At 41.5% G+C, this 26,008-nt stretch overlaps 6 protein-coding genes across 8 annotated transcripts; 5 read left to right on the top strand and 1 right to left on the bottom strand.

Moving 5' to 3' along the window:
* The first annotated feature begins 95 nt into the window (after positions 1-95).
* On the top strand, positions 96-2,634 carry LOC135332977 (uncharacterized). Its single transcript, XM_064527918.1, has 2 exons — positions 96-1,895; positions 2,113-2,634. The coding sequence occupies exon 2, from the start codon at positions 2,131-2,133 to the stop codon at positions 2,632-2,634; it is 504 nt and encodes a 167-aa protein (XP_064383988.1). The 5' UTR covers positions 96-1,895; positions 2,113-2,130.
* Positions 2,635-2,660: 26 nt separating this feature from the next.
* LOC135332962 (influenza virus NS1A-binding protein homolog) lies at positions 2,661-8,709 on the top strand. The gene is made up of 2 exons (XM_064527898.1): positions 2,661-3,833; positions 7,757-8,709. Exons 1-2 carry the CDS (start codon positions 2,661-2,663, stop codon positions 8,675-8,677), a joined length of 2,094 nt encoding a protein of 697 aa, XP_064383968.1. The 3' UTR covers positions 8,678-8,709.
* Positions 8,710-9,743: 1,034 nt separating this feature from the next.
* LOC135332979 (MYG1 protein C27H6.8-like) lies at positions 9,744-12,545 on the top strand. Its single transcript, XM_064527920.1, has 6 exons — positions 9,744-9,797; positions 10,611-10,689; positions 11,008-11,130; positions 11,390-11,536; positions 12,155-12,189; positions 12,273-12,545. Exons 3-6 carry the CDS (start codon positions 11,026-11,028, stop codon positions 12,439-12,441), a joined length of 456 nt encoding a protein of 151 aa, XP_064383990.1. The 5' UTR covers positions 9,744-9,797; positions 10,611-10,689; positions 11,008-11,025; the 3' UTR covers positions 12,442-12,545.
* LOC135332972 (peroxisomal sarcosine oxidase-like) lies at positions 12,538-15,340 on the top strand. The gene is made up of 9 exons (XM_064527913.1): positions 12,538-12,807; positions 13,211-13,368; positions 13,464-13,572; positions 13,617-13,724; positions 13,809-13,991; positions 14,480-14,620; positions 14,672-14,824; positions 14,909-14,984; positions 15,110-15,340. The coding sequence occupies exons 1-9, from the start codon at positions 12,706-12,708 to the stop codon at positions 15,220-15,222; spliced, it is 1,143 nt and encodes a 380-aa protein (XP_064383983.1). The 5' UTR covers positions 12,538-12,705; the 3' UTR covers positions 15,223-15,340.
* A 699-nt stretch (positions 15,341-16,039) lies between these two features.
* Positions 16,040-17,779, bottom strand: LOC135332974 (uncharacterized). The gene is made up of 6 exons (XM_064527915.1): positions 17,632-17,779; positions 17,277-17,581; positions 17,157-17,225; positions 16,728-16,850; positions 16,505-16,681; positions 16,040-16,438 (listed from the first exon to the last, which is right to left on the bottom strand). The coding sequence occupies exons 2-6, from the start codon at positions 17,572-17,574 to the stop codon at positions 16,125-16,127; spliced, it is 981 nt and encodes a 326-aa protein (XP_064383985.1). The 5' UTR covers positions 17,575-17,581; positions 17,632-17,779; the 3' UTR covers positions 16,040-16,124.
* On the top strand, positions 17,779-25,163 carry LOC135332967 (tRNA (adenine(58)-N(1))-methyltransferase non-catalytic subunit TRM6-like). Of its 3 annotated transcripts, none has more exons than XM_064527905.1 (13): positions 17,779-17,959; positions 20,543-20,679; positions 20,841-20,950; positions 21,152-21,243; positions 21,319-21,402; positions 21,672-21,796; positions 21,866-21,911; positions 22,076-22,346; positions 22,541-22,642; positions 22,700-22,779; positions 23,048-23,150; positions 24,266-24,352; positions 25,009-25,163. In XM_064527905.1, the coding sequence occupies exons 1-13, from the start codon at positions 17,859-17,861 to the stop codon at positions 25,096-25,098; spliced, it is 1,428 nt and encodes a 475-aa protein (XP_064383975.1). In that variant the 5' UTR covers positions 17,779-17,858; the 3' UTR covers positions 25,099-25,163. The 3 variants fall into 3 exon arrangements, with proteins under 3 accessions (XP_064383975.1, XP_064383974.1, XP_064383976.1); XM_064527904.1 differs by having other exon boundaries at positions 22,076-22,382; XM_064527906.1 differs by having other exon boundaries at positions 17,840-17,980; positions 22,076-22,382.
* The last annotated feature ends 845 nt before the right edge of the window (positions 25,164-26,008 follow it).

Below are 26,008 nucleotides of genomic sequence, written 5' to 3'. Positions count from 1 at the left end.
TTGAAAGCACTGCATGTGCTGATGCCTCGGTGGAGATAACAAAGCTATATAACAAAAAGCTACTAATACTATTATGTTATGTAGCTTTAGTAATAGCTTTTATTTAGTCCAATAATTAAAAGTAGTCTGCAAGAGAAGTTTGGATAAATACAATTAGTGACCTTAATTAATTAGCTAAGGTCAAGTGGTTCCAGAGCCTCCTCTGTGTCAGAGGAGGTTGGAGGAAGTTGAGAACACGTGCAAAAATATCACTAAAGCTATAAATGTGCTGAGTCGGCGCTATTTTTGTGTCTAGTCAGCAGTTTCACAGAAGCTTCTGGTCATCAAGGAAATGAGCAGTCTGACTTCTTCCTCACTCCAAGCTGTACAACATTGATTACTGCACCTGCTTATGATTTCTCCTAGCCAAAGTACTACATCTACGGAGATAAAGCTTCTCTTCCTGGAATGAACAGGAGTCTGGCATGTACGTGATCTTCTGGATCTTTTACTGCTCATCTCTAGCTCTTGATATCTTGTGTACAACTAAACTGCTGACTAGACACAAAAAATAGCGCTGACTCAGCACATTTATTGATATTTTGCACGTGATCTCAACTTCCTCCCAACTCCTCTGCCTCTGCGTTCACAGAGGAGGGAGGACACGATTAACCTTAGCTCTAATTAGCTAATTATTGCGACCTTTTAATTACATTCTTTGAAGAGCTAGAGCAAAGTAAGCCTTTTCTCCTACTGGAGGTACCCCTATGGCCAAGTTATCAGGACCTGAAGGTAATAGGACCCCTATAAGAAGCACCTCAAGTACTCCTATCTCTAAGATCCCTGTGAGAAGCATCCCAGGCACTCTGATCTTGTCTCTGTGAGAAGCACTCTTGATCCTGGAGACAGGATCCCTATGAGGAGCACCCCAGGCACTCCTGTCTCCAAGATCCCTGTGAGAAGCACCCCAGGCACTCCTGTCTCTATGATAAAGCTGCAACATGGTTCAGAGTGTCTCCAACATGAAGAACATCAATGACACTACTAACCGTTAGAGAGAGGACGTTGTTACCTATTGCATTCTAATCACGTGCACTGTAAACCGCGTGGACGTGCGCCGATCATCAAATACTCTGTGACGTGCCGACTCTCGATCGGCTTATCTTCTGGTGCTGTGCTCAACGTCGACAGTGTGTTCGCTGTGTCCAATGTGTTTGCTGTGTTGACTGTGTCCACTGTGTCTGCTGTGTTGATTGTGTCTGCTGTGTTCACTGTGTCCACTGTGTCTGCTGTGTTGACTGTCAACACTGTGTCTGCTGTGTTGACTGTGTCCACTGTGTCTGCTGTGTCCACTGTGTCTGCTGTGTTGACTGTGTCTGCTGTGTCCAGTGTGTCCACTGTGTCTGCTGTGTTGACTGTGTCCACTGTGTCTGCTGTGTTTTTGTGTCTGCTGTGTTGACTGTGCCTGCTGTGTCCTTGTGTCTGCTGTGTTCGCTGTGTTCAATGTGTCTGCTGTGTTCACTGCATGTGTCTGCTGTGTTTGCTGTGTTCAATGTGTCTGCTGTGTTCACTGTGTCTGCTGTGTTTTTGTGTCTGCTGTGTTTTGGCTGTGTTCAATGTGTGTGCTGTGTTTGCTGTGTTCAGAAGATAAGGTGATGGAGAGTCGGCGCAGGCGCGTCACCGAGCATTTGTGTGCGGCTATGATCGACACATTCACGCGGTTTACAGTGCACGTGATTAGAATGCAATAATTAAAATGGTAACAACGTCCTCTCTAGTTCGATATATATATACCTCAGACCTCTCGCTCTTGTATATATCTATGCTTGTCTTTAGCTGGCTAGCTAGCTCTGTAACGTAGATCTGTCACGGTACGTACGTTTAACTTCACCAGGATCAAGCTTTACAAATTACAGGTAAGATGCATGATTATGGATTAAAGAGTTTTTTTATACATGTATATAGATTCTACTGTAAATAGATCTACTGTATGTACATGTACATGCACGTACTCAATAGATATCTATCTACTGAATGTAGTCCTGTAAGCTTATGCTTTTATACTTGCAACATAGATCATTGCTATAAAATTAGCTAGATTGCGTATTTAATGTTGCGTGGTTGTTCATACAGCGACAAGGAGTCTGAACAATGGCGGTAAATCCACAAGATTTTAAGCAGTTTATCTTGAGACAAATTCACATCACCAAGAATGAGTTGGGACACGGTTCCTACGCTGTTGTCATGGAGCTAGAGTATCAAGGACTGAAATGTGCCGGCAAGAAGCTTTACCGAGTTTTCTACGAGACTGGAATCGGGCATGCAGCACGAAGGTATCTGGAGGAGTGTCACCTGCTCAGTCAAACTAGGCACCCCAACATTGTCCAGTTTCTGGGAGTCTGTTTTGAGGAAGGCTCTCAATTCCCCATCCTAGTCATGGAGTTCCTCCCCACCAACTTGACCAGCTGTCTCGAACGCTACGGTATTCTCCCTGATGAGATCAACTTCTCCATCCTCCATGACGTCTCACTGGGTCTGGTCTCCCTCCATGGCCAAACACCGGTCATTGTGCACAGAGACCTCTCAGCCAACAACGTTCTTTTGTCCACCAACATGACAGCCAAGATATCCGATCTGGGGGTTGCTCGAACTTAAACTTTACCCCCCTTCAAGTTAGTCGAATGACGGAGACGCCTGGCACCCCAGCGTACATGCCCCCCGAAGTGATGGTTGCCGACCCCCACTACAACACCAGTGTGGATGTGTTCTCCTTTGGGGTCATGATGATTCACACCTTCACAGCAGAGTGGCCACTACCAAAGGTTGGTCCCACCAGAATCAATCCTGCTAATCCCAATGGTCTGATACCAGTGACAGAAGCTGAACGACGTGAAGAGTTTCTTCTAATGATCATCCCAGACCACCCTCTGATGGACCTCATCATGCGCTGTCTCAGCAACAATCCTCAGCAAAGGCCTACAGCAGCGGAGATAGTCAGTCGCATGGTGGGTGTGGTACTCGAACACCCTCCATCCTTTGAGAACAGAGTGGATATGCTCCAGCGAGTGAGTACCCTACTGACAGAGAAGAGGGAGCTTGAGGAGGAGGTTGTGAGGAAGGACTCGGCAATTGAGGAGAAAGCAAAAGAGATCGGGGAGAAAGCAAAAGAGATCGGGGAGAAAGCAAGAGAGATCGAGGTACTGGCGGAGGAGGTTGTGAGGAAGGACTCAGCAATCGAGGAGAAAGCAAGAGAGATCGAGGTACTGGCGGAGGAGGTTGTGAGGAAGGACTCGGCAATCGAGGAGAAAGCAAGAGAGATCGAGGTACTGGCGGAGGAGGTTGTGAGGAAGGACTCGGCAATCCAGGAGAAAGCAGGAGAGAATGAGGCACTGGCGGAGGAGAAAAGACGACAAGAGAAAAAAAGTGGAAGTACTGCTGAGCGTATGCAGTTGGTGCACTCATTGGAAACTGATCAGTTCAAACTGGAGATTGAAGATCTTAAAGGTCAGCTTGAAGATAAAGAAACAACTGATAATACGAAAGATGCATTTATTCTTTCCAAAGATGCTAGAATTACCGAGATAGAAACTAGATGTAAGCAACTCACTGAAGAGGTGGAGCAACATATTGCTAACTTTAACTACAGTCAAAACGAACTTGTATCTAAAACTACGAAAATCGATCAACTGGAAACAAATCTGGAACAGGAGCAATCAAACAAAAACTCTACTATTGCTCACAAAGATTCGATCATTGCCTCCAAGGACACTCACCTTCAGAAGAATGCAACCACCATTAGGAGTTTGAACGACCAGCTTACCAAAACCAGAGGCTACCTGACGAGCAAACCACACGTGAGCTCATCACACATAAATTATTTATGTTACAGTTGTACAGTAGAATTCCCTATAACGGACACCTTTGGGGAACAATGTTTTGGCCTTTATACAGAGGTAGTCTTTGTTGAGAGGTTTTGTACACAAACTGTTCATTTGGGGGACCTGGGTGCCTGGCCTTTATTCAGAGGTGGCTGTACCACTAGGCAGGGTGTCATACAGAGGGGGGGGTGCATGGGTCCAAGCAGTTCACACTGAATATCGACATCCTTATAGATGGGATTTGAGTTACTGTCGGTAATCTTTACATTACTAACACGTCTAAGTTTTGGTTCAGTTTACTTGTCTTTGCATGACATTGCTGAAGTTGGTTCCAATATGAAAATAGTAAGAGAGGTACTGCATGCATGTAGTCTGATCAGGAGGCTCAGCTGCATGCCGGGTCTATACATGCAGGAGTCATGGTATAGAGAGGTTGTCTCTTGTAAAGCATCAAGTATCTAACTGCAGCAAGGTATTATTATTATTATATATGATTGAACAAAAAAAGAAGCTATTACCTGTCTCCGTTCTCGCTTTTCTATATGGCACTTCTCTTGGGCTCTCTCTTCATCCATGACTCTGATCTCAGGGCCTCTCTTTTTACAGGACAACATGGCAGTTTTATATCTGAATTACTGCCTTATAGAAAACATTTAGAATGGCTCCAGACCTCAGACTTTAGCTTCTTCCTCTTTTGGATCCCAAACTGAGCAAGGGAGGTCAATATATCTGTGAGTGTTCACTGTACACAAAATGGATTCTATTTCCAGTGAGCTCTGGTACATAGGACCACTCTTATTTCAACTGAGAGAACTGTATGACTGCTAGATCTATTGGAGCAACCAGTTGCGACACACTCAACTCAGAATACCATTTTGCATGCAGCACAAATGCCTACTCTTACATCACGTTTGACCGCGTCCATATTTTACCACAACAGGAAGTAAAATTTTAAGCCTGAAATTGTGTTTCTACAGTCCTGTTTCTCTGAAAAGTCATTTTCTGAAAAGTCATTTTCAGAAAAACAAATTTGTCTCAGGGTTATTTTATACCCCACAAACAACATTTAAGGCAAAAAAATAGTACCTTCCCTTTAATGATGTCATACCAAATTGTGGTGTTTTTACAGTGAAGGGATAATTACATGTATCAGTCAGTATTAGTTGAGAAAAAATCCATTTTTATCTAGCACATATAATACAGTTCAGACAGGAGATTACATAATTATATCGGACCCCCCAAATTTTCAGCGGCCTACGGCCGTCATCATTCCCCCCCTACCTAAAAATCTTTTATAAAACTGGGTGAACAAAATAGTATGATACTGTCTTGTTATTGCCACGTGCCAAGTCCAAAGTTTACTGTTTCAATTGAGTGCCAAGGAAATTTTGACATATACCGTCATAGATTGAAGAGTTAGAGGGATTAGAAAACGGAGTGGTGCATGTGATGCTTTTACATCAAATCTGCAACGTCGAAAACTATCCACGTTACGCCCTATGAACGAGGCTATTTTAATAGCCTCGTTCATAGGGCGTAACCTGGTAAAAATGTTGCTTAAAAGCAACATTTTTACCAGGTATGTAATAGTTGTACCAAGGATATCTGCGTGTGTATTGGATAAACAATACACACGCAGATATGCTTGGTACCAGTAGCTTGTATATACTATGAACAGTGTATCTATGTAGCATAAAACTAATGTTGCAGCATAAGAATTTCTGTTACGATACACCTATTGATTAGCCAATTTACACTAAACTTTATTCCAAGCATAATTTATCAGGGCCTATAATCTTCACCTGACCTTCACACAAATCAGGAGACACATGCACATGCATTGCATGTGCACCTATCAATCTTCACCAGAAGCCATGGTATAATTCCCAAAACTTGACCATAACTTGTTTTTAGGAATTTTAGGATTTGTGCATGTCTCTGGGAATGTGCCACCTTATTTATATTTTTGACACCCTTTGCCAGTCAAGACCACTCTGATTTCTAGTCCAAAACCGAGTCCTGTAAACCATAGTGCTGCTCTCTTACCTTTCGCATTCTATATTCTAACTACTCTCCTGCTATCCATATAAATCATCATTTCCAAGACCTCCCTAGCCTCCTTCACCGGCCTTCAAAGAGAAAAGAGGGCATGCTACAGATTGCTTGTGAACTCTCTCAATATAAGAAAATTGTGTTTCCTCAAGACGTCATCTCTTTCAACAATTTATAACACGTGTAGTTCTTGACCACACCCAGTAAAAAGAGACAAGTTCCCAAGAGTTAATGGAACATGTAGCGTGTAAGCGTGCTGGTTATAATGAAATTGCTGATGCCTCGGTGGAGGTGTAAAGCTACGCACGTTATAATTATCATTAATTTACTGCTACTTTTTTTACTGTTTTACTGCATGCAAACTTGAAGAGTGGGTAATGATCAACCATGATTGTTGTTAAAAACGAGTTCAAGTAATGGCTGCATCGACACACCAGTGGCGGATCTAAGATTCTTGTCAGGTGGGTTCCAGTGGCAAGGCAGGGCTCAAGCGGGACGGACTCTGCATTTTACCTTAAAAAAAGGTCGTCACTTCAGTGAAACAGTCAGCATGCGCATTGGAACATTAGATTTTGCCTGAGGTTTAGAGCCTTTTAGTGAATACAGTAGACTCTCGCTATTTCGGCTCTCTGAAATACGGCCACCTCGATATACCGGCCATTTGGTTTGGCACAGATTGTTAGCTATATGTTTACTGCACAAAACTCACCCTAAAGTACGGCCACTCACTATTCCGTATATACTGGCCAGTGCTGGCTGTCTCAAACTAGGTTTTCAACGTTTATTACAGCTGGATCTGACGTTTTGGGTGTGGTTTGGCAGGATTACACTTAAATAGAGATCAGGGGATGATTCATTATGCTTCATTATCCTTGAGACAAAAACCGCAAAAGTAGTAATTAGATTTGAGGTAATGTCGTTTTTAAGCCGCGGCTATTTCCCGAAATACAGCCACCTCGCTATTCTGGCTTGCCCAAAGGGTGACCGGATTAACGAGAGACTACTGTAGAATTAGTAGAGCTAAAAGTATAAATAAGTGATAAGTGAATATGAAAGCGAAAGGAAAAACTTGCAAGGTAGCTGCTTCAGCCTCCCATTCAGTTATGCATGTCTATGGATCAACCACTGTAAGGTCAGAGGGGTGCTGAGTACCCTCTGCTATTTGCTAGATTCGCCCCTGCACACATGCACAAACACATTACCGTATACCTCGCTTGCACATGCGCACCGAGGTATAACTACTACACTTAGGTATACACCTTGAAATATAAGTGAGTTGCACGGACAGCAGTTGATTATGCACTGTGTGTAATATAGGTATTGTTGTGATGGCCTCAATTAAACCGCAGTGTAGCGCGGATATTACTCGAGGGTACCAACCGTTTCCAATCCCTCTAACTCTTCAATCTATGGTATTATATAGTGCGAAATTTTCGAGACTGTTAAATTTTTTGGAATGGCCTCTAAAAGCATTTCATTGACTGTTTACCGGAAGCCACGCCTACAATCTTTGCACGTTATTAGCAGATAATTTAAAGAATTATTTTTGTTAATTTTCGTGTAGGATTATTGCTAACCCACGAAAACAGTGAAAATAAGCTCATCGAAAATTTCACGCTGCGGTATTGAGAATGAAAGTTGTCCCAAAGGGGATGGCCTCGAGGCTTGATAGCTTTACGTTTTTACAGTATGCAAGCACCAATCCAATACAAAAACTGGAATGATAATTTCTATTTGTGTGCGACTGAATACTCAAATTTTTTGGGAATATACTTGTCAACATGCATGAGATTAGCATTACATTCCAAACTGCAACACACGAGAAATTGATTATCCGTATTTTTCAGTCCCTACAGGTTCGGGTGTCCTACAGTCAGTGCTCTGGTACTCCAGTGGCAATGTCTGGTGGATTAGCGGTAACCATCAATGGCAAGGTCTACTATGGTGGAGGAGACTGTGATGACGATGATGGCAATTACTCTGTCCACTGTTATGATCCGCCACAAAACGTCTGGTCAACTCTTCCCAGACTTCCTGTACGATGGTTTGGTCTAGGAGAGGTAAACGGTGAATTGGTAGCAGTTGGCGGTAGAGATTCATCCCGCTCTAAATCCAACGTGGTACGTGTGTTTAACAAAGGAAGGAACTGGAAACGAACGATCCCACCCATGCCCACAGCGAGGAGTTCATTGACAGTCGTTAGTCTCCCAACACATCTGATCGTAGCAGGAGGTGAAGTGGGCTATGGTTACTACACTGATAATGTTGAAATCTACAACATCGGCACCTTCCAGTGGAGCGAGACAGACAGACTACCATATGCTTGTTGTTACCAAATAGGAATAGTCTACATGAACAACAACACAGTGTACCTAGTTGGGGGATATGACGGCAAGAATCTAAACAAGGTGTTTGCTGCTCAAATCAACAAGCTGACCTCAGCAGACCGACAGGATGATGGGAGTGCCAACAAAGCCGACTCCATCTGGAATACAATATCCGACACACCGTTTTACCGGCCCTCCCCTGTAACGATATCTAACACCATCTTTGCTGCTGGTGGACTGATTACTAATAAAGCCACTCAAAGGATGTACGCCTACTCATCCTCGATGGACTCCTGGCTCTACGTTGGTGATCTACCATATCCTGTAGCCTTTGCTACAACTGTGTCACTGTCAACCACGGAGTGCCTTGTGATTGGAGGATGGAACAAAACTAAACTATCAACTGTGTATAGAATAAGTATCACAACAACTGTTTCTTGAGTGTTTATATACCTAAACTTTATAATTTTCTGGGGTGACAATAAATATGCGTAATTAATATCCATTACTATAGAAACCCCACAGCTATTGTTTTTAGGGAATTTTACGGCAATTACAGGGTTTGTGCATGTGCACACTAATACTCACCGATTATTGATTGCTATATAATTATACATACTCCCAAACTTGTTGTAATATCTCGAGAAATAAGGCCACTGTTAATTGCATACTTGTTTCAGATCAACCTCCGGCTCCCTAGCCCTCCGCATTGCTGCCATTATTTGAGGTCAAAGTCCTTCTTTTTGCTGACACACCATTGTTTTACCATGTGCTTAATTTACTCTGCATCCGAGCTGCATGCATGGCCGGGCAGTGGACAAAGGGATTATAGCACAAGCACAAGGCCTAATCTACTATGACTTGAGGGATAGGTTGAAGACCTTGTTAGTCTCCTATCATCTCATCTCAACCAAATCCAAAGGCCATGGCATCTATACTTGGTACACGTAGATATTCAAAAGCTTCTGATAATTAATGCAGCAAGAAAATATAAGCACTATAAAAATCAAACAGAACATTAGAAAGGGGGTGAAGGAAGTTAGTTTTTTGTGTGCACAATTCTACAAATACAGATGACAGTCGCCCACTGACTCTTCTGGAATCGTGGACAGATGGAACAGAATAACATCACTATTATGCATCGCTGAAACTCGGCACTTGAATTGTCAGTTTGGTTATAATTATACTACAAAGAACAAATATTAGTCAATGGTAGTAGCATGCTATGCACACATTACAATCAAAAAATGCACTTCGAGTACAAAGTTGAGCGGTATTAAACTCTCAAATGTACAATTCGCGACAAGAAAATGTTTGATGGAAACTGACAGTGTGTAACAACATGTACCCTCTATTTTGTTTCACTGCCTACAGGCACACTAGCATTAATTTTGTTTTGGCCTATCAGAGATATTGATGACCTTTACCCTCCCCAGGCCCAGGCCTTCAGTCGGACAATCAGCTGATAGAGGAACTCTACAATAATGCATACTCCAGCTTTGTAATGTAGAGGAGGTGGATGCCGTGGACAACGTATCAGCGATAGAGACGGAGCACCGAGGTAACGAAGTGAGAAAAATACAGACATTTTTTAGGTTGCAAAAACACTGGTCATGTCTTACAGTAATGTACTTCCGCTGTGTTGTGGCTATACACATGTAACACCCGTTTTATATACGACTATTGACGTCAGGGGGAAAGGGGGATATCCACCCTTTTTTTGCATTCAGGTTCTAGTTGTATGACTGAGTGTCCATAGCTGGCAATTTTACATACTATAACAGGGTATTGAAATAACAGTTGACCTTTTTTTTAGCAAAATGTTCTGGTTACTTTTCTATTTCCCCCCTCTACTTCAAAATCCTGTATGACACCCTGGACGTGGCTGCTAGTGTGGCTTACAGGTTTTCTTATGGGGCCACACGGGATGGATGATCAGGGTTCTGCCAGTTTAAATCAATGTATCTTGGGGTGGTTCGACCAGTGTAGGCAGGCAGATCCCTTTGAGATTTCTTCACACCATTTTTGCAAGGCTTAGGCTTAATTGTCAACGTTTTACAGGCAGACTAGCTACTAGTGTGCAAGGCTCCTCATCATTTCTTTCATCACTGTATTGTATGTACCGTATTACTAGAATGTTTTGCGAGAATCAAACATTTGCGAATTTTGCGAAGGTTGATCAATTCGCAACAATAAAATCCGTAAAACCCAAATTATTACTAGTAAATACACACGATCCTTGCCAGAACGCAATAGTTAGATCCCAAAGGATCAAATTTTCTGCTGATTTAGCTCATTCGCAAAGGTTTTTCACCCGCAAAATATTCTAGTAATACGGTACTTTATCATAATTATCGTTGTATTTTCCTTACAGGTACAAAGTGACCAGTACCATTGGTAGCAGAGTGGGACGTCTCAATCCAGCCTGGAATGATACAAACAAAGACGCTGATGTATGTAAACTGGGAGCATGGTAGAGCATGTTTAGAGGCTACCAGTAGGTGTATTGTAGTGTTTAGTGAAGCACGTACGCCCCTCCCCCCCGGGCTCCCCGGTAATGTGTGAGTATTTGCGCTTTTTCACTTTATCTATGTTGCTCCAATGCTTTTAATACGTGAATGCACCAGTATCTGTTGTAAGATGCAGTGTCCTTTCTTAATGCAGTCCTAAATTTATCTGAGGTGGTTCCATTGCTAGCTGTTTGGATGTGTTCCTTCGTTTCAGCGCAATGTCGTAACGAGTGGTGTACTTAACCCCTCCCCCTTTCACAGGCTAGGTTCCAGTGTGCCATGAAGCTGGTGGGAGGAGAGTTTGAGCAGTGTGTGAAGGGACTGCAGAATGTGTGGCTACCTGCCCGGATAAACGTCAGGAGCGCCATCGAGAAACGATTAGAGGTACGGAATCCTAACTCATGCATCCAATAGTGGTAATTAAAGGAGCAATTCAATTTATGATTGTAAACGGAGGAGTATAGTCAGGGTCAAAGGTCTTACGGTTAAAGACGACTTATCTACTAGCTTCCTTTGGTGCCTCCAACCGGAATGAACATTCACAGGATTGGAGGTAGAGTCCTCTGGAAGCAGATTTTGATTAAGACCTTTTACCCTGACTATGGATTATTCGTTATTTTGCACTGCATGCTCCTGTCTGCAGGTACACTCGAGTGGTGCAGTGTTGAAACTGGAAGAGGCATGTCCCTGGAAGGAGCACCTGTTTGAGCTGGAGAGAACTCTCGGCCTCTCGGAGAGTGCAAAGTTTATGCTCTACAAGGAGGGAGACTCGGACAAATGGAGGGTACAGGTGAGCCAGGGGGTGCTCTGAATACTTTTTAGATAGACTCGCGGGCAGTTACTTTTGTATGGCGAAAATAGGCTGGTCAAACTTCGTGTAGAGACTTGTGGTGCACAATCAGCATAGGCTGTGGGGTTTGTGATGTTAGTCTGCTGTACGTGATACTTAGATTTAGCTAGGCTATCTAAAGTCCGTGTGTGTTGAGTTCGACTTCATAAAGTTGTCATAACTTGTTATACTTCACAAAGTTTCAAAAGCGCGCTTCTATCTATGATTATGCTGTAGAGCTGATAGGCTCCAACCAGCTAAAAGACCGCATAACTTCCGGGGCCGAACTCAACGTAAATAGACTTTAACTGATCACCTTTCCATTGATTAATTAGCTAACAGGATCGAGCACGTGTACAGCACATGTAGTGGAGGGTGTATGATGAAGATGTTGAGCGCTGAATATGTATATAGAAATAAAAACAGCATAAGTTGATTGTAATTCTTCCGATCATAATCTAGGCATCTGTACTTCTACAGGACCTGACATTTATTATACCAGCAACTACCTTCTTTCCTTGTTGCATGAATTGCTGCTAGAAGGTCACATGTCATTCGTTGATCTCTCACCCCTCATAGGCAGTACCTCTACATGAATCTGGATTTGAAAATAGGTGAGGAGGATCTAACTACAATACTGTTTACAGTATATACATGCTTTAAATTAGCATTTAACCACTGCTTATAATTTTCCCAGACTTTCTCTTCACACTGCCTGGCGTGGTCTGCGAGACGAGGAGCTGTCTAGTGTGAGTGGTATCCCAGGCTGTGTATTCGTTCACTCCAGTGGGTTCATTGGGGGCAACCTCACGTACGAGGGAGCTTTGGAAATGGCGGTCAAGACTATAGAAAGTGCCTCAAACTGAAATACTTTATGGTGTACACATGTATAACTATCATGAGTATGCTAATCACATTCAAAAGATGTTGTCTTGGTATATAGGAACAGAAATGACATTTTTGCTCTCAACGAAGTGTGAAGTGATGCATGCACTATAATTTGTAATTAATTTTGCTTAGCACATTATGAATGGTGGGTGGGGCTTAGTTATAGCCATTAATTATGTCTCAAATATCAACATTGCCTATATAATTATACAGGCTAGCTATAGGCAAAGAAACTAGGTGGCATGGACTATGATGTGATAGTAGTGGGAGCAGGAGTGGAGGGAAGCTCTACTGCATACCAGCTCATCAAGAATGGAATCAGGAGAGTGCTGCTTCTGGAGCAGGTAGACCACATTTCACATTTTAAATCAATGCATACCGTATAGATCTAGAGGGTAGTATAATTTATTTCGAGGGTATATAAATATTCGTGGTTTTCGCGGATTAAGCATGTACCGCGAACATTTATAACTGCAAATTTAATATCGCATGCATGCTGCAAAAAAGGCTGCTATTCCATGAAAATTAAAAGCATGGCATTTCCGCGAAAATTTATACCCTCGAAATATACCCTCTATACGGTATTCAGACCTAGAACCTAGACGCGGACCTGGTGCTGAATCCCACAGTCTATCCATAATGATTATTATGAGCATTATCATACACCACATGACTTTTGTAGTGTATTGGGGAGGCAGTTCATGATCTCCAATTCTCTAAAATATTTGTATGTGTTTGCTGCTGCAGTTCCATGCTCTGCACACTAGAGGTAGCTCTCACGGCGAATCAAGACTGCTCAGAAAAGCATTGGCTCCAAATAATCTGAGGGTATTCTCTAAAATGGTTACCGTCTCACTTGGCATGTTTGACGAGTTACAGAGTGAGAGTGGAAAAGAAATATACTGGTACACTAACAATTCAGTGTATTGATGACTAACTTACTAATAGCCTATTGGCAGTTGCCATTGCTAAACTTATTGCATTAAGAAGTTTGCTCCAGCCCATCAGATCACTTGTATATTGGGTCTAAGACTAACACGGAATTAAAAATTGCGGCCAGTAATCTGCTGAGAAATGGCATCACTAAACCCATCTTGTCAGCCAAACAGGTACGTTTGTCTGTTACTTAGCTAAGCCTTCATTCTCTTTGCAGGTCAACCAACGCTACAATTCACAACTGTGTCTGCCTGATGATTTTATTGGGGTTTTGGAACCAGACATGATGATCATTAACATTGTTAAGGTTGTGACTCAATATCAGGTAAATGTATATTACAACAAAATACTTAAACAGTACCCTATAAGGTTAACCTAGTGTGTTACTGTTGTAGAATTACTGTTGTAGAAACTGTTTATGCGCGGAGGTGGTGTGCTGCTTGACAACCACTGTGTGACGGACATTGTTCCTGGAGACAGGGTGATTGTGAGAACTAACAAGGGTGACTTCATCTCACGGAAGGTGGTCATCACTGCAGGGGCCTGGGCCCCCAAACTCATCAGCAAGCTCGGGGTGCAATTGCCTATCAAGGTGCTCACAGGGCTTGTTTCTCCAAAAGCTCTCATATTGTTCACGCTCAATGTACCTTAACACCTTATGTTACATAATATTTACTACTACCTTAACCATGATTTATGTTGATGTTGATATCACGCAATTCTCATTGTTAAATGCTCCACTTCCTCCCTTTGTTGTTGTACGAGCCTCTGCCCCCCCCCCCCCGCTCCACGTATTTAAGGTTTTGTTTACCTTTTTTGCCTCACTTCACTTTAACTTCGTTTTACCCTGTATTGTCAGTTGATGTTATGCTTCTCAATCTAAGAATTTGGTTAAGCTACACTGTGAAGTCAAATGGTCTGTAACTAGTTATTGTTGCCTATAGCTAGGAGCCTGTCTCTAGCTAATTTGTCTAGCCTGTCTAGAATCCCTCTACACCAAGATAAGAGCTCAACACATACATGTTGCCAATTTTTACCAAATTACCCTCTTTAAATTTACGTGTACTTATGGTTTTGCAGACATTAAGAGCTGAGGTGTTCTACTGGAAGGTGGAGAATCCTAAACATTTTAAGCCTGAGGTGTTTCCTTGTGTGGCATTTGAGGATGGCAAAGAGCACTTTTACATTTTTCCTGAAATTGAATACCCTGGCTTGTTAAAGGTAACTAGACTTTCCATCACCCTGACGGTTATATAGTTAATTGCCATGCAGGTATACCATCGCACGTATCGTGATATAGAGGTTGATAATCGTGATGAGGGAGGGGCTGGACCAGAGTCAGTGGAGAAGGTGGTCCAGTTCATCAAAACTTACCTCAGAGGAGTCGCTACAACACCAGCCATCTTTGAGCCTTGTGTCTACTCTGTAAGATTTGTTGCAGTAAAAAAATTTACTCTGTAAAATGTATATTCTATTTGGTCAGTGGGTCAATTACTTTTTTTTGCGCAGATGACTGATGGCAGAATTCCCATTATCGACCATGTACCTTTATATCCAAACATTGTGTTTGCAGCTGGCATGTCAGGTGATTTCCTTATATACTACCGGGTTGTACTGTAGCCTATTGTTTTAATTATACGTAGTATCAATTTATCTCTTGTATATCAGTGCATGTCCCACAGCTACCATAAATGTCCTTCATGCATTTAGGAAACGGAGCCATGATTGCTCCAGTTGTTGGACTATTGCTGACTGAACTAACACTCAACAAACCACTGTCCTTTGATCTCACATCGTTCAGGACTAAAAAATCAAAACTTTGATAATATTTCCCTATGTATTATTATACCAAGCACTCCTGATATACTACAGGACCTGGTATTTTATTTATACAGTTGTGATTGGTATATCTTGCAATCACATTATTATGCATACAATTCAGGAATGTCAATTCCCAAGATGGAGTAGATTAATTAATAATATATACAATGTCATGGCAAATGTCTGTAGACTATCAAGCATTCAAGGGCGTATATATACTGTTACACTTGATGATATAGAAACTTCACACGTGATTATATATATCAATCAAACACTCAGCTCTAAGCTCTATCTATCTATACAGTTGGATTGAAGTTACTGTTCAGTATAATTCACTATTCACTATACTTGAAGCTCAGCTCTTCTGACGAGAGGATAAGTCGAAACTTTTATTCCCAGCCAATAATTTTCTGAGAACACCAATATCAACAGGGTGGTTCAGGATTGGGCCTGCAGACGGATTTAACAAGTAATGGATAACTTCTGCAAGCGGCTTATTGGAGATATTTGTTTGTCTGGCTTTCTGAACAAATTAATGATGATCGATATCATTTGATGTATCTTTTTGCTCCCTTGCTTTCTCTCTCATTTTTAACAACTGCAATCTTCTGGTCAGGAGATCTTGTCTTGCAGGGGCACTTTGGGCCACCTCAAAATAGAGGCTCAGGGCCAAGACCAACACTACTATCAACTCCCTCAGCATGAATTCTGCTTACTCTGACACTGTCTAGCTGTACATGTACTACCAAGGGCGTATACTAAAATGACCTTCCGGCTTCCTCCTCAATGAGGAAACTTGCAGCCCACAAAAAACCACAATTAAGCTGCACCAAGTAAGTTACAAAATACAAAATATTATAGATCTAATCAGTACAAAATGTAAAAAATAACTATACAAATTGTTTCATAGTGCCGGTTCACAAACGGTCAAAAAGTCCACGTCTTTCTTTTCTGCCAACTCTTTAGCACGGTTGGACTGGTTTAGCACACACAGCACTTTCACCACCTTCTCAAAGCACAGTGGCACTGTGTCCTCCAAATAAGCATCCACGCATTCAGTTCTCTTTTGTTGCACTTGCTTAGCAGCATATTTTAATGCATTCCGAATCTTATCTTTGACATCGAGATACAAACACAGATCTGACCAGTCGCCGACTATACTAAGCGACATGTGAACGAGCTTCTTGTCTTCTTGGGTGACAATACGATGGCAGATGTCTGTAATACACATACAGCATGGCAGCATGCAATGCAATAACACAAACTGGTTAATGGCAAGCTTACCTGTTCCTTCCTTTGAATGTTGTCTAGCATTGTTTTTGTTGGTCAAGAAACCTGCACTCTGATTGCCTGGGCAAATTGCATTCGTAGACCACACGCAAAATACCATATAGCCGATATATATAACTGCCGTAATGAATGATATGGTCATGATCGGAAGAACACAGTATGTCAAGAAACCTGCAAAACACCAGAGTCATTGATTTGAAATAAAAAATTAAAATACCTCCACGATTATCTGAAATTGTTGAGTTACATGAATGCCCTTCTCTATCTTTCTGAGGAAAGGTCTTTTGAGTTTTTTTCCTGTTGTTGGCACCATTCCTATAACTGTTGTTTTCCCGTGAGCCTGTGTCACAAGAGATATGTATGACTTATAAGAGAACATAGCACAACAAAAGTTGCTTACCTGCATTTTCAGCCAAGCTGATACAAAAGCATTTTACAAGCTTCTTACAAGCTGATATACAAGCATTTACAAGCTGATACATTTTACAGTAGTTTACGAGAGCTTTTTACTACTAGTAACAGCTAGGTTTTCCAAGAACTCGACAAAAGCTGGTAAAGAAAAGTCTACCTCAATTGAAATGGCATACACACACTGGGAGGGGGGGGCTTCAGATGGAAATGGCTGCCCAGGAGGAAAGACACTCACCACTGTGAGGAGGGCTAGCACTTTGAACACTCTTTCGACCTATTACTGGAAAGTTCTTCCCATCATTTTCTGAAAAAAATGTGGAATTCACTGAACATAGTCTTACATAGTCTTACTTACCTTTATACTCTATTCTCAGTTTTTCAATAAGATCATTGATCCAGTCTCCTTGCTTCATCAGTATGCGCACAATATCATGGAAACATCTCGACGTCTTCACCTTACTCGTTAGAGCTCCAACAAGCTCGCGAGCTTTCTCCGCTGGCTCTTTAATATGTGACCTTGTGATTTCGTGAACACCAGGCGAGATGAAACCTTCTTGAAAAAACAAGTCCCCCATATTTTTTATGTCGCCTGCCAGTGTGTTTGTAAGGCTGACGGTACAACGAACCATTGTCCTATACTCAGGTGTGCTCATTCTGATTCTGATAGAGGACACACGTTCATGATATGTTATGTTACTCGCAAATCATACCTTCATCCAATTTTAAGTAATGTAGTATGGGGGGGCCGGGGGTATATATGGGAGAAGAAGGGGAGAAAAGTCGTGTGGATATCCCAACGATACAGGCAATCAAGGGGGGGAACTTCCCACTGTCATGTTTACGGCTTCAAGCTTCAACCGCCCTCTATAAATTAACCACGTGGCAAATAGGTGAACAGGAGACTTGTACTTGCGATCGAGTATATAGACTGTCGAGGATGGCTGTTCAACGCTCAGACAGTATAGTAATAGCAGAGGGTGCAATAGTTCTTGCTCAGAGGGACAAAACCTACAGACTCTTCAAGCTCAAGAAAGGAAAGTAAGTCTACAAGAAAGGAAAGTAAGTCTATAGTATTAAAATTAAAGAATGAGTCTCTGTGATTAGGTAACTATAATTATAACAAGAGTATGTCAGAAGAGAGTATAGGTACAGGTACGTCTTTGTTCTAATTACAGCACCAAAAAAAGTAATGGAAATGGTCCACATTTGGAACGACGAAAGAATTATTTTTGAGGAACGGTTCTTAGATCAAATAGGATGGAGCCATAGATAGTAGAGGAAGGGGATTGGAAACACAGGCAATTAGCACTATTTCACACGGACCGTCCTTGCTACAACCTCAATTATAGCCGCGACCATGGATGCAACTTGAAGTGCTGAGCTTGCAATAAACTTTTTGTGCACTAATGGCAGTTTATGCTAAACTAAAAGCTTAAAGCAAGCTTATGGTCATGCATAGACAACAATGAACAATCAATATAAGGTATAAGCATGGTCTAAACATAATTATACATGAATTATCAATGTTCTTCCAGTGATTTCTCAGTCCAAGTTCTTGCCACACATCGACACTGCGGTGACAAAATCAGAGCATGAATAGTGATTTTCAAAATCTAATGCATTGGAAGCAATAATATGGACATTGATCTTTAATATTGCCGAGTCTCGAATATAAACTCAGCTTAGTTATGGAGATGCTACCCCGCAAAGATGGCTAGTGAAAATCAACAAATCGGTCAATAACTCAAGAAGTATGATATCCCCACTTCCAATATATGTAGCTGAAGCAATAAAATAACATCATGTACTACTACTGTAACCATTCATTTACAATAGATGCAATTCATATGTCAGTTCTTACCCCACAAATAAAAAGAAGAAGCTAAGTGTTGTAAAATCTTCAAATTTTGTGTGCTACCAAGAGTGAACATGACTTCTAGCTAGTAATAATGTTTCATTTTGTACCTAGCCATGCCTCAAGACAAATTATAGGGCTATTCATACATTTACTTACCTAGTATCCTCTCGTTTGCTTCTTTTCAAAAGCTTCTCTTGACCTCAAAACCAGTAAAATCACACCTCAAGGTGTCATAGGTTGCAACGCGCACGGTCCCAGATGCCTTACATTGCAAGCATAAGCTCACGTGATCCCGTTTCCAATCCCCTTCCTCTACTATCTAGGGTGGAGCTAACAAAAAGAACAAAATATTCGATTACAAAAGTTTCAAGACCTCACACGTTTGTGATTCAGCTATATCTGCACTCAAAGTAGTTCTATTGAATGTATATCATCAACAGCAGCATTTAACTGCTTGCAGAATATGTGCTTGAAGCTATGCTAACTGTATTTTATAACCGGTTATGCTCGTGCTAACTAATACGTTCGTCTGTTCTAATTAACTAAGCACCACAATAAAATAATTACGAAATGGAAATGGTTCATAAATAGAATAAAAAAAACTGTGAGTTGGTTTTCCTATTGGAGTGGTTCTGTAATTAGAAGAAAGACGGTAAGAAGAAGAGTGTCGAACTACTGATGATCTACACGACAACTGTGCACAAAGTCAATGACACGTGAGCAACGCACAAATTGATTAAGCTTGGGCATCCATTACGCAACACACAAATTGTTAGCAGTAAGTAAAGATTGCAAGTGATTTAACTTCTATTAGTGTGCAGTGAGCAGAATCTGAACCTTGAATGCGAACGACTAGTTAGAATCATGTCATGTTCAATTACCACACCCCTAAAAACATAATGTTTAACATTTACTAGGAGATTACTAGTAATTTCACAATACTTCATCACGTACGAGTCTAGCCTCGATTCCAGGCCGCTAAGAGAGGGCCTGGTATCGACTGTTTGCGCATGCGCCACCTATTACCCAGAAAGTGGGTAATTCGGATACCATTGTATTTTGCTCAGTAAAACAATGACGTCAAAACGAACGGAAGTGGATTGAAGAAAGTGGATAGAGGTGTGATTGTAGCCCGTGTGATAGCATTCTAATAGCTACCCTTAGCCTACTATGTTAACAAAGGACTCACAGCCTGCAACAGTGTGGATAACAATCCTCTGAACGGAGGGGAAGGCTGACAATAGCCTATATAGCTACATGGATAGGCCACGCCCATCTGACACTAACCTTGGTGAAAGTCGACTCTATCAGAAAGAAATTGCTGCTGTAACCAATACAGCTCTGTCTCTAGCTAGCTAGCTATATAGCTCTGTGTCTGACTTTATGAAGAGTATTCTTTGTCTGTATAATTATGTTATTCAGGATATAATTCGGGTAAAAATTCAGTTTAATGGGAAACATTACGGGAATATTATCCAATAATTTTGCGCATGCGCAAGCAGTCAGTAGCAGGCCTAACAATTAGGCCTTGTGAAGGAGGCTAGTACGAGTCATGTTACTTTGTGCATAGTTGTTGCGTAGAATTATCGGTAGTTCGACACTCTTCTCTTCTTATCTGCTCTTGGTACTAGGCTACTTATTCTCAGAATCAGAGATGAGATCTCTTGCAGTAGCTTATCTATAGTTGAAAAATGTCCTAGTTTCGAGCTTTAAAAGTTAATGCTCATATCAAAGTCCTTAATTATAATAGCTTTCATTGACAGGAAATTGAACTTTGACAAAGTTGGTTTCTACCCCGATGGAGCGCTTGGATGTTACTATGGGAGCAGTTTCAAGGTTGACATGAAACAGTTGGTCCTTGTGAGCGACAATACAGAAGAACTGGCTGACAAACTAAAAGGTGGATGGACATACTGATCCTTAAGCCATAACATACATGTACCTATATTGTATTTGCCACTTTGTATGTCTGTATATATATACCCAATAAAGCTAGCAACAAGCCAACGCCACTCCCCCCACCCCACATACATCTCACATCCCTACACTCACTCCATACAGGGGAGACAAGCAGTGCAGCTGACAACAGAGGAGTATTTGACGACGGAGCGGCACAAGGGCTCACGGAGGAAGATGTGGTGACAATGAAAGGACAGGGTGTCAAAGGTCAGGTACGCCTTCTAGTATTATTGCTTTTACATCTGTCCATTCTGTATATGTGTAACATAGCATGCATAAGCCTATTTTAGTTTTGTGGCGGACATATTAGATACACTACTCCTACTATTAGTAACAGTTGGTAGCAGCAGTTAATTTTAACCAGTAGAAAGCCAACCAGCAAAACGTGATGTGTGAAAGAACTTGTTCCACAGGCTATTGTTGAGACCATCGTTGAGCATAGCAGCTCATTCAAGGAGAAGACAAAATTCTCTCAAGAAAAGTACATTCGCAAGAAAGAAAGGAAGTAAGTCTGAACCAAAGCGCATAATCTGCATATTGATATTGTGTGTCTCATGCCCACCCCCTCCACACATAACAGGCACAACCCAGTGTTCCGCATCATTAGACCCTCGACTCGACTCCTGTGTGAAATGTATCGAGATGTAGCACCCTCCAAGATATGGTGAGTGTATCAGATGAACGTTCCATTGTCTACATTCCTGTTGTTCATGCAATGAAATTTCGCATTTGTTGCTGACTGTACGTACATGTAGCGTGGATTCCTACATTTGATTGTACGTAGGGTGCTTGGCTGTTGTTGTATTTTTCTCAGTGATTGCGCTAGGGCTTGTTTGTTAATGTTGCACTTGTACTAGTTAGTGGAAAACTAATGCCTTAATCACTAGTTATGGTATCAGTGTTACATGTACCAAAGTCTACCCCTCCCCTCAGCTTTCTCCGAGAGGATTCTCTCGCTCAGATGCTCACCATGAGCAATGTACAGGCAAACTCTAATGTGATTGTCATGGAGACTACCCAAGGCTTCCTCACTGGTGCCCTGCTAGAGAGAATGGGAGGTAAGAAACATCATGCCATTGTATCTTGGTACAGTAAACTCCATTAACTGTATTTCTTTATGCATGCAGGGTATGGAAATCTTGTCCAAATTTTCTTTGGAGATTTTCCTGTCAGGTGAATCCGGATTTTATATTCTATAGAAAAAGCAGGTATCTTGACTATAATAATTATTATAGAGTTTTCTAATCTGGGGCAGTTATCTCTTGAACAGTTTATTGCGAAATTTATTGACATAGCTCCAGATTATTAGCTATTTATTATTTTCATGGTCCTTACAGATTGATTCTGAACAATTTTGGCCACCTCTCAGAGCAAGACCTCTCCATTCTAAAGATGTACCCTATACACCGAATAGGTTCCCTGTTGAGCCCAGAGCAACAGAGCTCCTCCATCGTACTCAGTCAAACACTGGCCGAGTTAAAAATAGATGTCAATGGGGACAAAGTGAGAGGTGACGAGTGTTGCGTCCGAGAGGGGTCCAAGGATGGGGAGGGTGTTGAGGAAAAACCGGTTAATACTGAAAGTGAAAGAATGTCGATGGATGTTGAAGTTAGTGAAACTGGGAGTGAGCAGAAAAATGAAAAGGTTGCCCTAGTATGACACAACTTACTATACGTATCCGACTTTCATATTCATTTTGCTAAAGTACTCTATACTGTAACTAGAATTTTTGCTTGATTTTCTTGTGGCAATTTTTTTGCCCAATTTGCGTATAGTTATAATGTTTTGTGTTCTCTTTTCAGCCAAGTGAAGACCACGACCACAACCAGCAACCTGCTTGCAAGCGTCCTAAGCTAGCTGACCACCGGTTGGATGAAACTGGTACAAAGACACCTCAAAGAATGGTTGGTTATGAAACACAACGACTTATCATATAAATTATAATGATATTCTGTATATAGGATAAACAGGAAAAGAGGCAAAAGAAAGAAGATGCTTACAGAGAGGCAGCTGAACTCTTGTCTCAGAAGAAAATGGACGGGTAAATTTTGACTGACCGTATTACTAGAATGTTTTGCAAACAACAACAAAAAATGCAAATGTTGCGATTGTTAATCATTAATTTTCGCATCGCAAAAACCCGCCCATACCAGTAGTTGTACATGTAACGTGTATGACATCACGATCCTTGCCAGAACGCAAAAGTAACTCTCATTGTGAGGTCATTCGCAAAAGTTTTTCACTTGCATATAATGATGCCATTCTTCATGAAATGTGTGTGCTTGTTGACAGGGTACACCCCATTCCAGGTTAGTGATAGCATCTCGGTTCCACCCCGAGCCAGTACTCATGTCACTGGTTCACCTCCTTGCTCCATCACGGCCTATTGTCGTCTACTACCACATACTAGAGGTCAGTGGGCGTTACTAATAATTATTATAAGCATTAATTATGAAACTAATGGTGCTAACAATCAAAGACAATACTTGATCAAATTGTCTTTGATCGTCGGAATTCTTATTTTTACTTATGTACTCTTGTTAATATTGTAGTGTACCGTATATGGAGGGAAGGCTCTTGTGTAAAGGCCATACTGAAATAGTAGCCTCCCTACAGTCTATCTTCTCTATCTTCAGTGCAATAGAAGCCGTCTCAAATAGCAGCTTTAGTGGAATTTAAGGCTATGTCTCTGCACTTGGCAGCCATATTATACTGGTATCTATACGATAGCAGCTAGCTAGGTAGCAGCTTGTTAGAAGACTTCTCATGGCAGAGTTCGAGTTTGTACAGGTGAAAAAAACTTGTGATAACAAATTAAAGGTTGTTATGCCTTGGTGCGCATGCGCAAGCAAGGCATACGGTAATGTGTTTGTGTGTGTGTAGATTACTACAGCTGCTCAAGGCAATGAAGTGTAAATAAGAGTTTCTATAGACTTCTAGTCATGTTTTCTTGGATTTTAATTCATGGATTTGCAAAATAATGCCTACTTGGAATGTTATTGCAGCTTTTTCAGAAAAGTGCGTAGCAAAACTTGTCCATGGATCGAGTGTTGCTACTCTACTTAGTAGTTAGCTCTGCACTAGAACGCTATAGCTATTGGTAGCTGCAAGAGTGAGAAGAGAGCTGCAAGGCTCTACTGTACTACAACAGCCATTAATTTTACTTTTGGCATCCTCAATCATGGGTAGATCATTTCCCACTCTTTGACTTTCCCTGGCCCTGTGATTGATTACAGATTACAGAATAAATATTTATAGCCAGCACACAGCAAAACTTAGTAGCTGCATGTTTATTATGTAGCTTTGACACATCCACCGAGGCATCAGCACCCGTGGTGCTAATTAGCTGGGGTGTTAGTAGGCCTAAGTATTAAACGCCTCTCTCGAATTGTGCCTCCTCTGCCAGAAAAATGAAACATTTAGTCGCGGTCTCTGATCAAGCATAATATACGATATTTGGCTTCCTGGTCCACGACCAATAATAGAATGAATGCTATCTCATGATCAATAGTCTATCCTCCCCACAGCCTCTGATCCAGTGCTACAAGAACCTAAAAGAATCCGGCCTGGCGTTCAACATCCAGATCTCTGAGAGCTGGATGAGACATTATCAGGTGTGTGTCAGCAACATTGTGTGTGGGAGGGTTGTACAGTGTAGTGTAGTCGAGCATTTTAATATAGGTGTGCAATCCAGCAGACTAGGTGTATAGAAGGCTTAAAAAGGGTTTCTTTTATATAATAATAATAATAAATATACACTGTATCAACTACTACAATACCACATTTTGAAACACCCCTAGGGAAATACTTTATAAGTGGAAAATTTAGCGGGTATTGTATTTGGCGAATAAGCCGTTTGAACTGACTTGGCGTTTTTAAATTTGGTGTCTCAGGCATGGCTACTGCTGCAATGACGTGTCCACTGGAATACTTTAATTTGACGGTTTTAAATTTGGCTATCCTCGGTAAAAATGCAGTTATAGCAGGAAATTTTTGCAGGTACACATTTTCGCTATTTGTCTCAAGAGCCCTCAGCAGAAATGTTTGTGGGTTTCTAATATTCGCGGTTCAATGCCAGGAAACCACACCGGCCAATAGCTTTTGTATGTGAAATACCGGTGCTTGGGAGTTTACCCCAGTTTTTAATTTTCACGTTAACTGCTCTGCCCTTAAAAATGCGAAATTTTGCACCTTACGAACATTTCCTGCTATACGGTAGTCCCATAATAATTATACTTACTTTTACTTTTGATGCTTTCTCTCACCCTAGGTTCTTGAGGAGCGTACCCACCCCCTGATGAACATGAGTGGACACAGCGGGTATCTATTGACTGCTACTACCGTCAATCAATCACTATAGTCTGTGTTGTTAACTGCATTAATTTTGTTGTGCCATAGTGTATAAGAAAATGTTCAGTACTATAATTACTGTATAGCTGGTAATTTCGTAGTTGAAGCTCTGACCACAAATATTTTACCCACAAATGAAGTGATCTTGCCTACCTTTGCAAGCAGCAACCACGAAATATTATCCACGAATGAAGTGGCTCAACCACTAATGTAGCCTCCTTTGCAGCCTCTCCTTTTTCTGTTCTTAAGAAGCGAAAATTGAAGGAACAAAGAAGGAAGCTCTCCTGTCTCTTCCTTCTTTCTTTCTTTGTTCCTCCAATTTATTCCTTATTTTATCTTATTGAACTATTGTGACAAAGAACAGAAAAAGGAGTGCTATTCACCTCTAGCTCTTGTATTAAAGTACTGGGTCTGACATTGAAGCTGTGGGATATGGAGGATCAAGAAGTACTGTCATACAGAGAGGAGACTAACCTCCACTTCAATAGTAAGGCTTATCTTCAGCGATTCACCGATCCGCATGACCTGTGGTATCATGCTGCAATTCTCAAATGTTGGCACACATTCTACCAGGAGCATGGCAAGGAGTTTGACCCCACAAAAACATCAATGCTTGAGTTTGGTGGGGGCCCAACAGTGTGGGATCTGATCAGTGTTACACCATTCGTTAGCAGCATCACCTTCACTGACTTTGCAGACACCAGCAGGGCAGAAATAGAATTGTGGAAAAGCAAGAATCCTGATGGTGAGTAGAGTAAAGTAATGGATATAAGAAGGAAGGGGATTGGAAACGGAGCATGTGCACACAAAATCACTTCGATTCTGTGTACATGTTATGCCACAAGTTGATCCGTGTTTCGCCCCAGACACCCCGCAATTAACCCAGCACTGGAAAGCGTCCCACTGAGATTTTTAGTCCT

Source organism: Halichondria panicea, chromosome 3 (assembly GCF_963675165.1).
Source record: "Halichondria panicea chromosome 3, odHalPani1.1, whole genome shotgun sequence".
Classification (NCBI taxonomy): Eukaryota; Metazoa; Porifera; class Demospongiae; order Suberitida; family Halichondriidae; genus Halichondria; species Halichondria panicea.
Note: the sequence above shows the minus strand (reverse complement) of the source record. Positions and strands in the feature narration are given on the sequence as shown.

Excerpts from the sequence above, each read along its gene's own strand:
- LOC135332977 (XM_064527918.1), top strand. The coding sequence starts at position 2,131 with ATGGCGGTAAATCCACAAGATTTTAAGCAGTTTATCTTGAGACAAATT.
- LOC135332962 (XM_064527898.1), top strand. The coding sequence starts at position 2,661 with ATGACGGAGACGCCTGGCACCCCAGCGTACATGCCCCCCGAAGTGATG. Across the intron at positions 3,834-7,756 it reads ACCTGACGAGCAAACCACAC|TCCCTACAGGTTCGGGTGTC; the intron begins GTGAGCTCATCA and ends CGTATTTTTCAG.
- LOC135332979 (XM_064527920.1), top strand. The coding sequence starts at position 11,026 with ATGAAGCTGGTGGGAGGAGAGTTTGAGCAGTGTGTGAAGGGACTGCAG. Across the intron at positions 11,131-11,389 it reads CCATCGAGAAACGATTAGAG|GTACACTCGAGTGGTGCAGT; the intron begins GTACGGAATCCT and ends TCCTGTCTGCAG. Across the intron at positions 12,190-12,272 it reads GAATCTGGATTTGAAAATAG|ACTTTCTCTTCACACTGCCT; the intron begins GTGAGGAGGATC and ends TAATTTTCCCAG.
- LOC135332972 (XM_064527913.1), top strand. The coding sequence starts at position 12,706 with ATGGACTATGATGTGATAGTAGTGGGAGCAGGAGTGGAGGGAAGCTCT. Across the intron at positions 13,725-13,808 it reads AGGTTGTGACTCAATATCAG|AAACTGTTTATGCGCGGAGG; the intron begins GTAAATGTATAT and ends TTACTGTTGTAG. Across the intron at positions 14,985-15,109 it reads GTTTGCAGCTGGCATGTCAG|GAAACGGAGCCATGATTGCT; the intron begins GTGATTTCCTTA and ends TCATGCATTTAG.
- LOC135332974 (XM_064527915.1), bottom strand. The coding sequence starts at position 17,574 with ATGAGCACACCTGAGTATAGGACAATGGTTCGTTGTACCGTCAGCCTT. Across the intron at positions 16,851-17,156 it reads TGCTAGCCCTCCTCACAGTG|GCTCACGGGAAAACAACAGT; the intron begins GTGAGTGTCTTT and ends CTTGTGACACAG. Across the intron at positions 16,439-16,504 it reads ACATTCAAAGGAAGGAACAG|ACATCTGCCATCGTATTGTC; the intron begins GTAAGCTTGCCA and ends TGTGTATTACAG.
- LOC135332967 (XM_064527904.1), top strand. The coding sequence starts at position 17,859 with ATGGCTGTTCAACGCTCAGACAGTATAGTAATAGCAGAGGGTGCAATA. Across the intron at positions 21,244-21,318 it reads ATTCGCAAGAAAGAAAGGAA|GCACAACCCAGTGTTCCGCA; the intron begins GTAAGTCTGAAC and ends CACACATAACAG. Across the intron at positions 21,403-21,671 it reads GTAGCACCCTCCAAGATATG|CTTTCTCCGAGAGGATTCTC; the intron begins GTGAGTGTATCA and ends CCCTCCCCTCAG.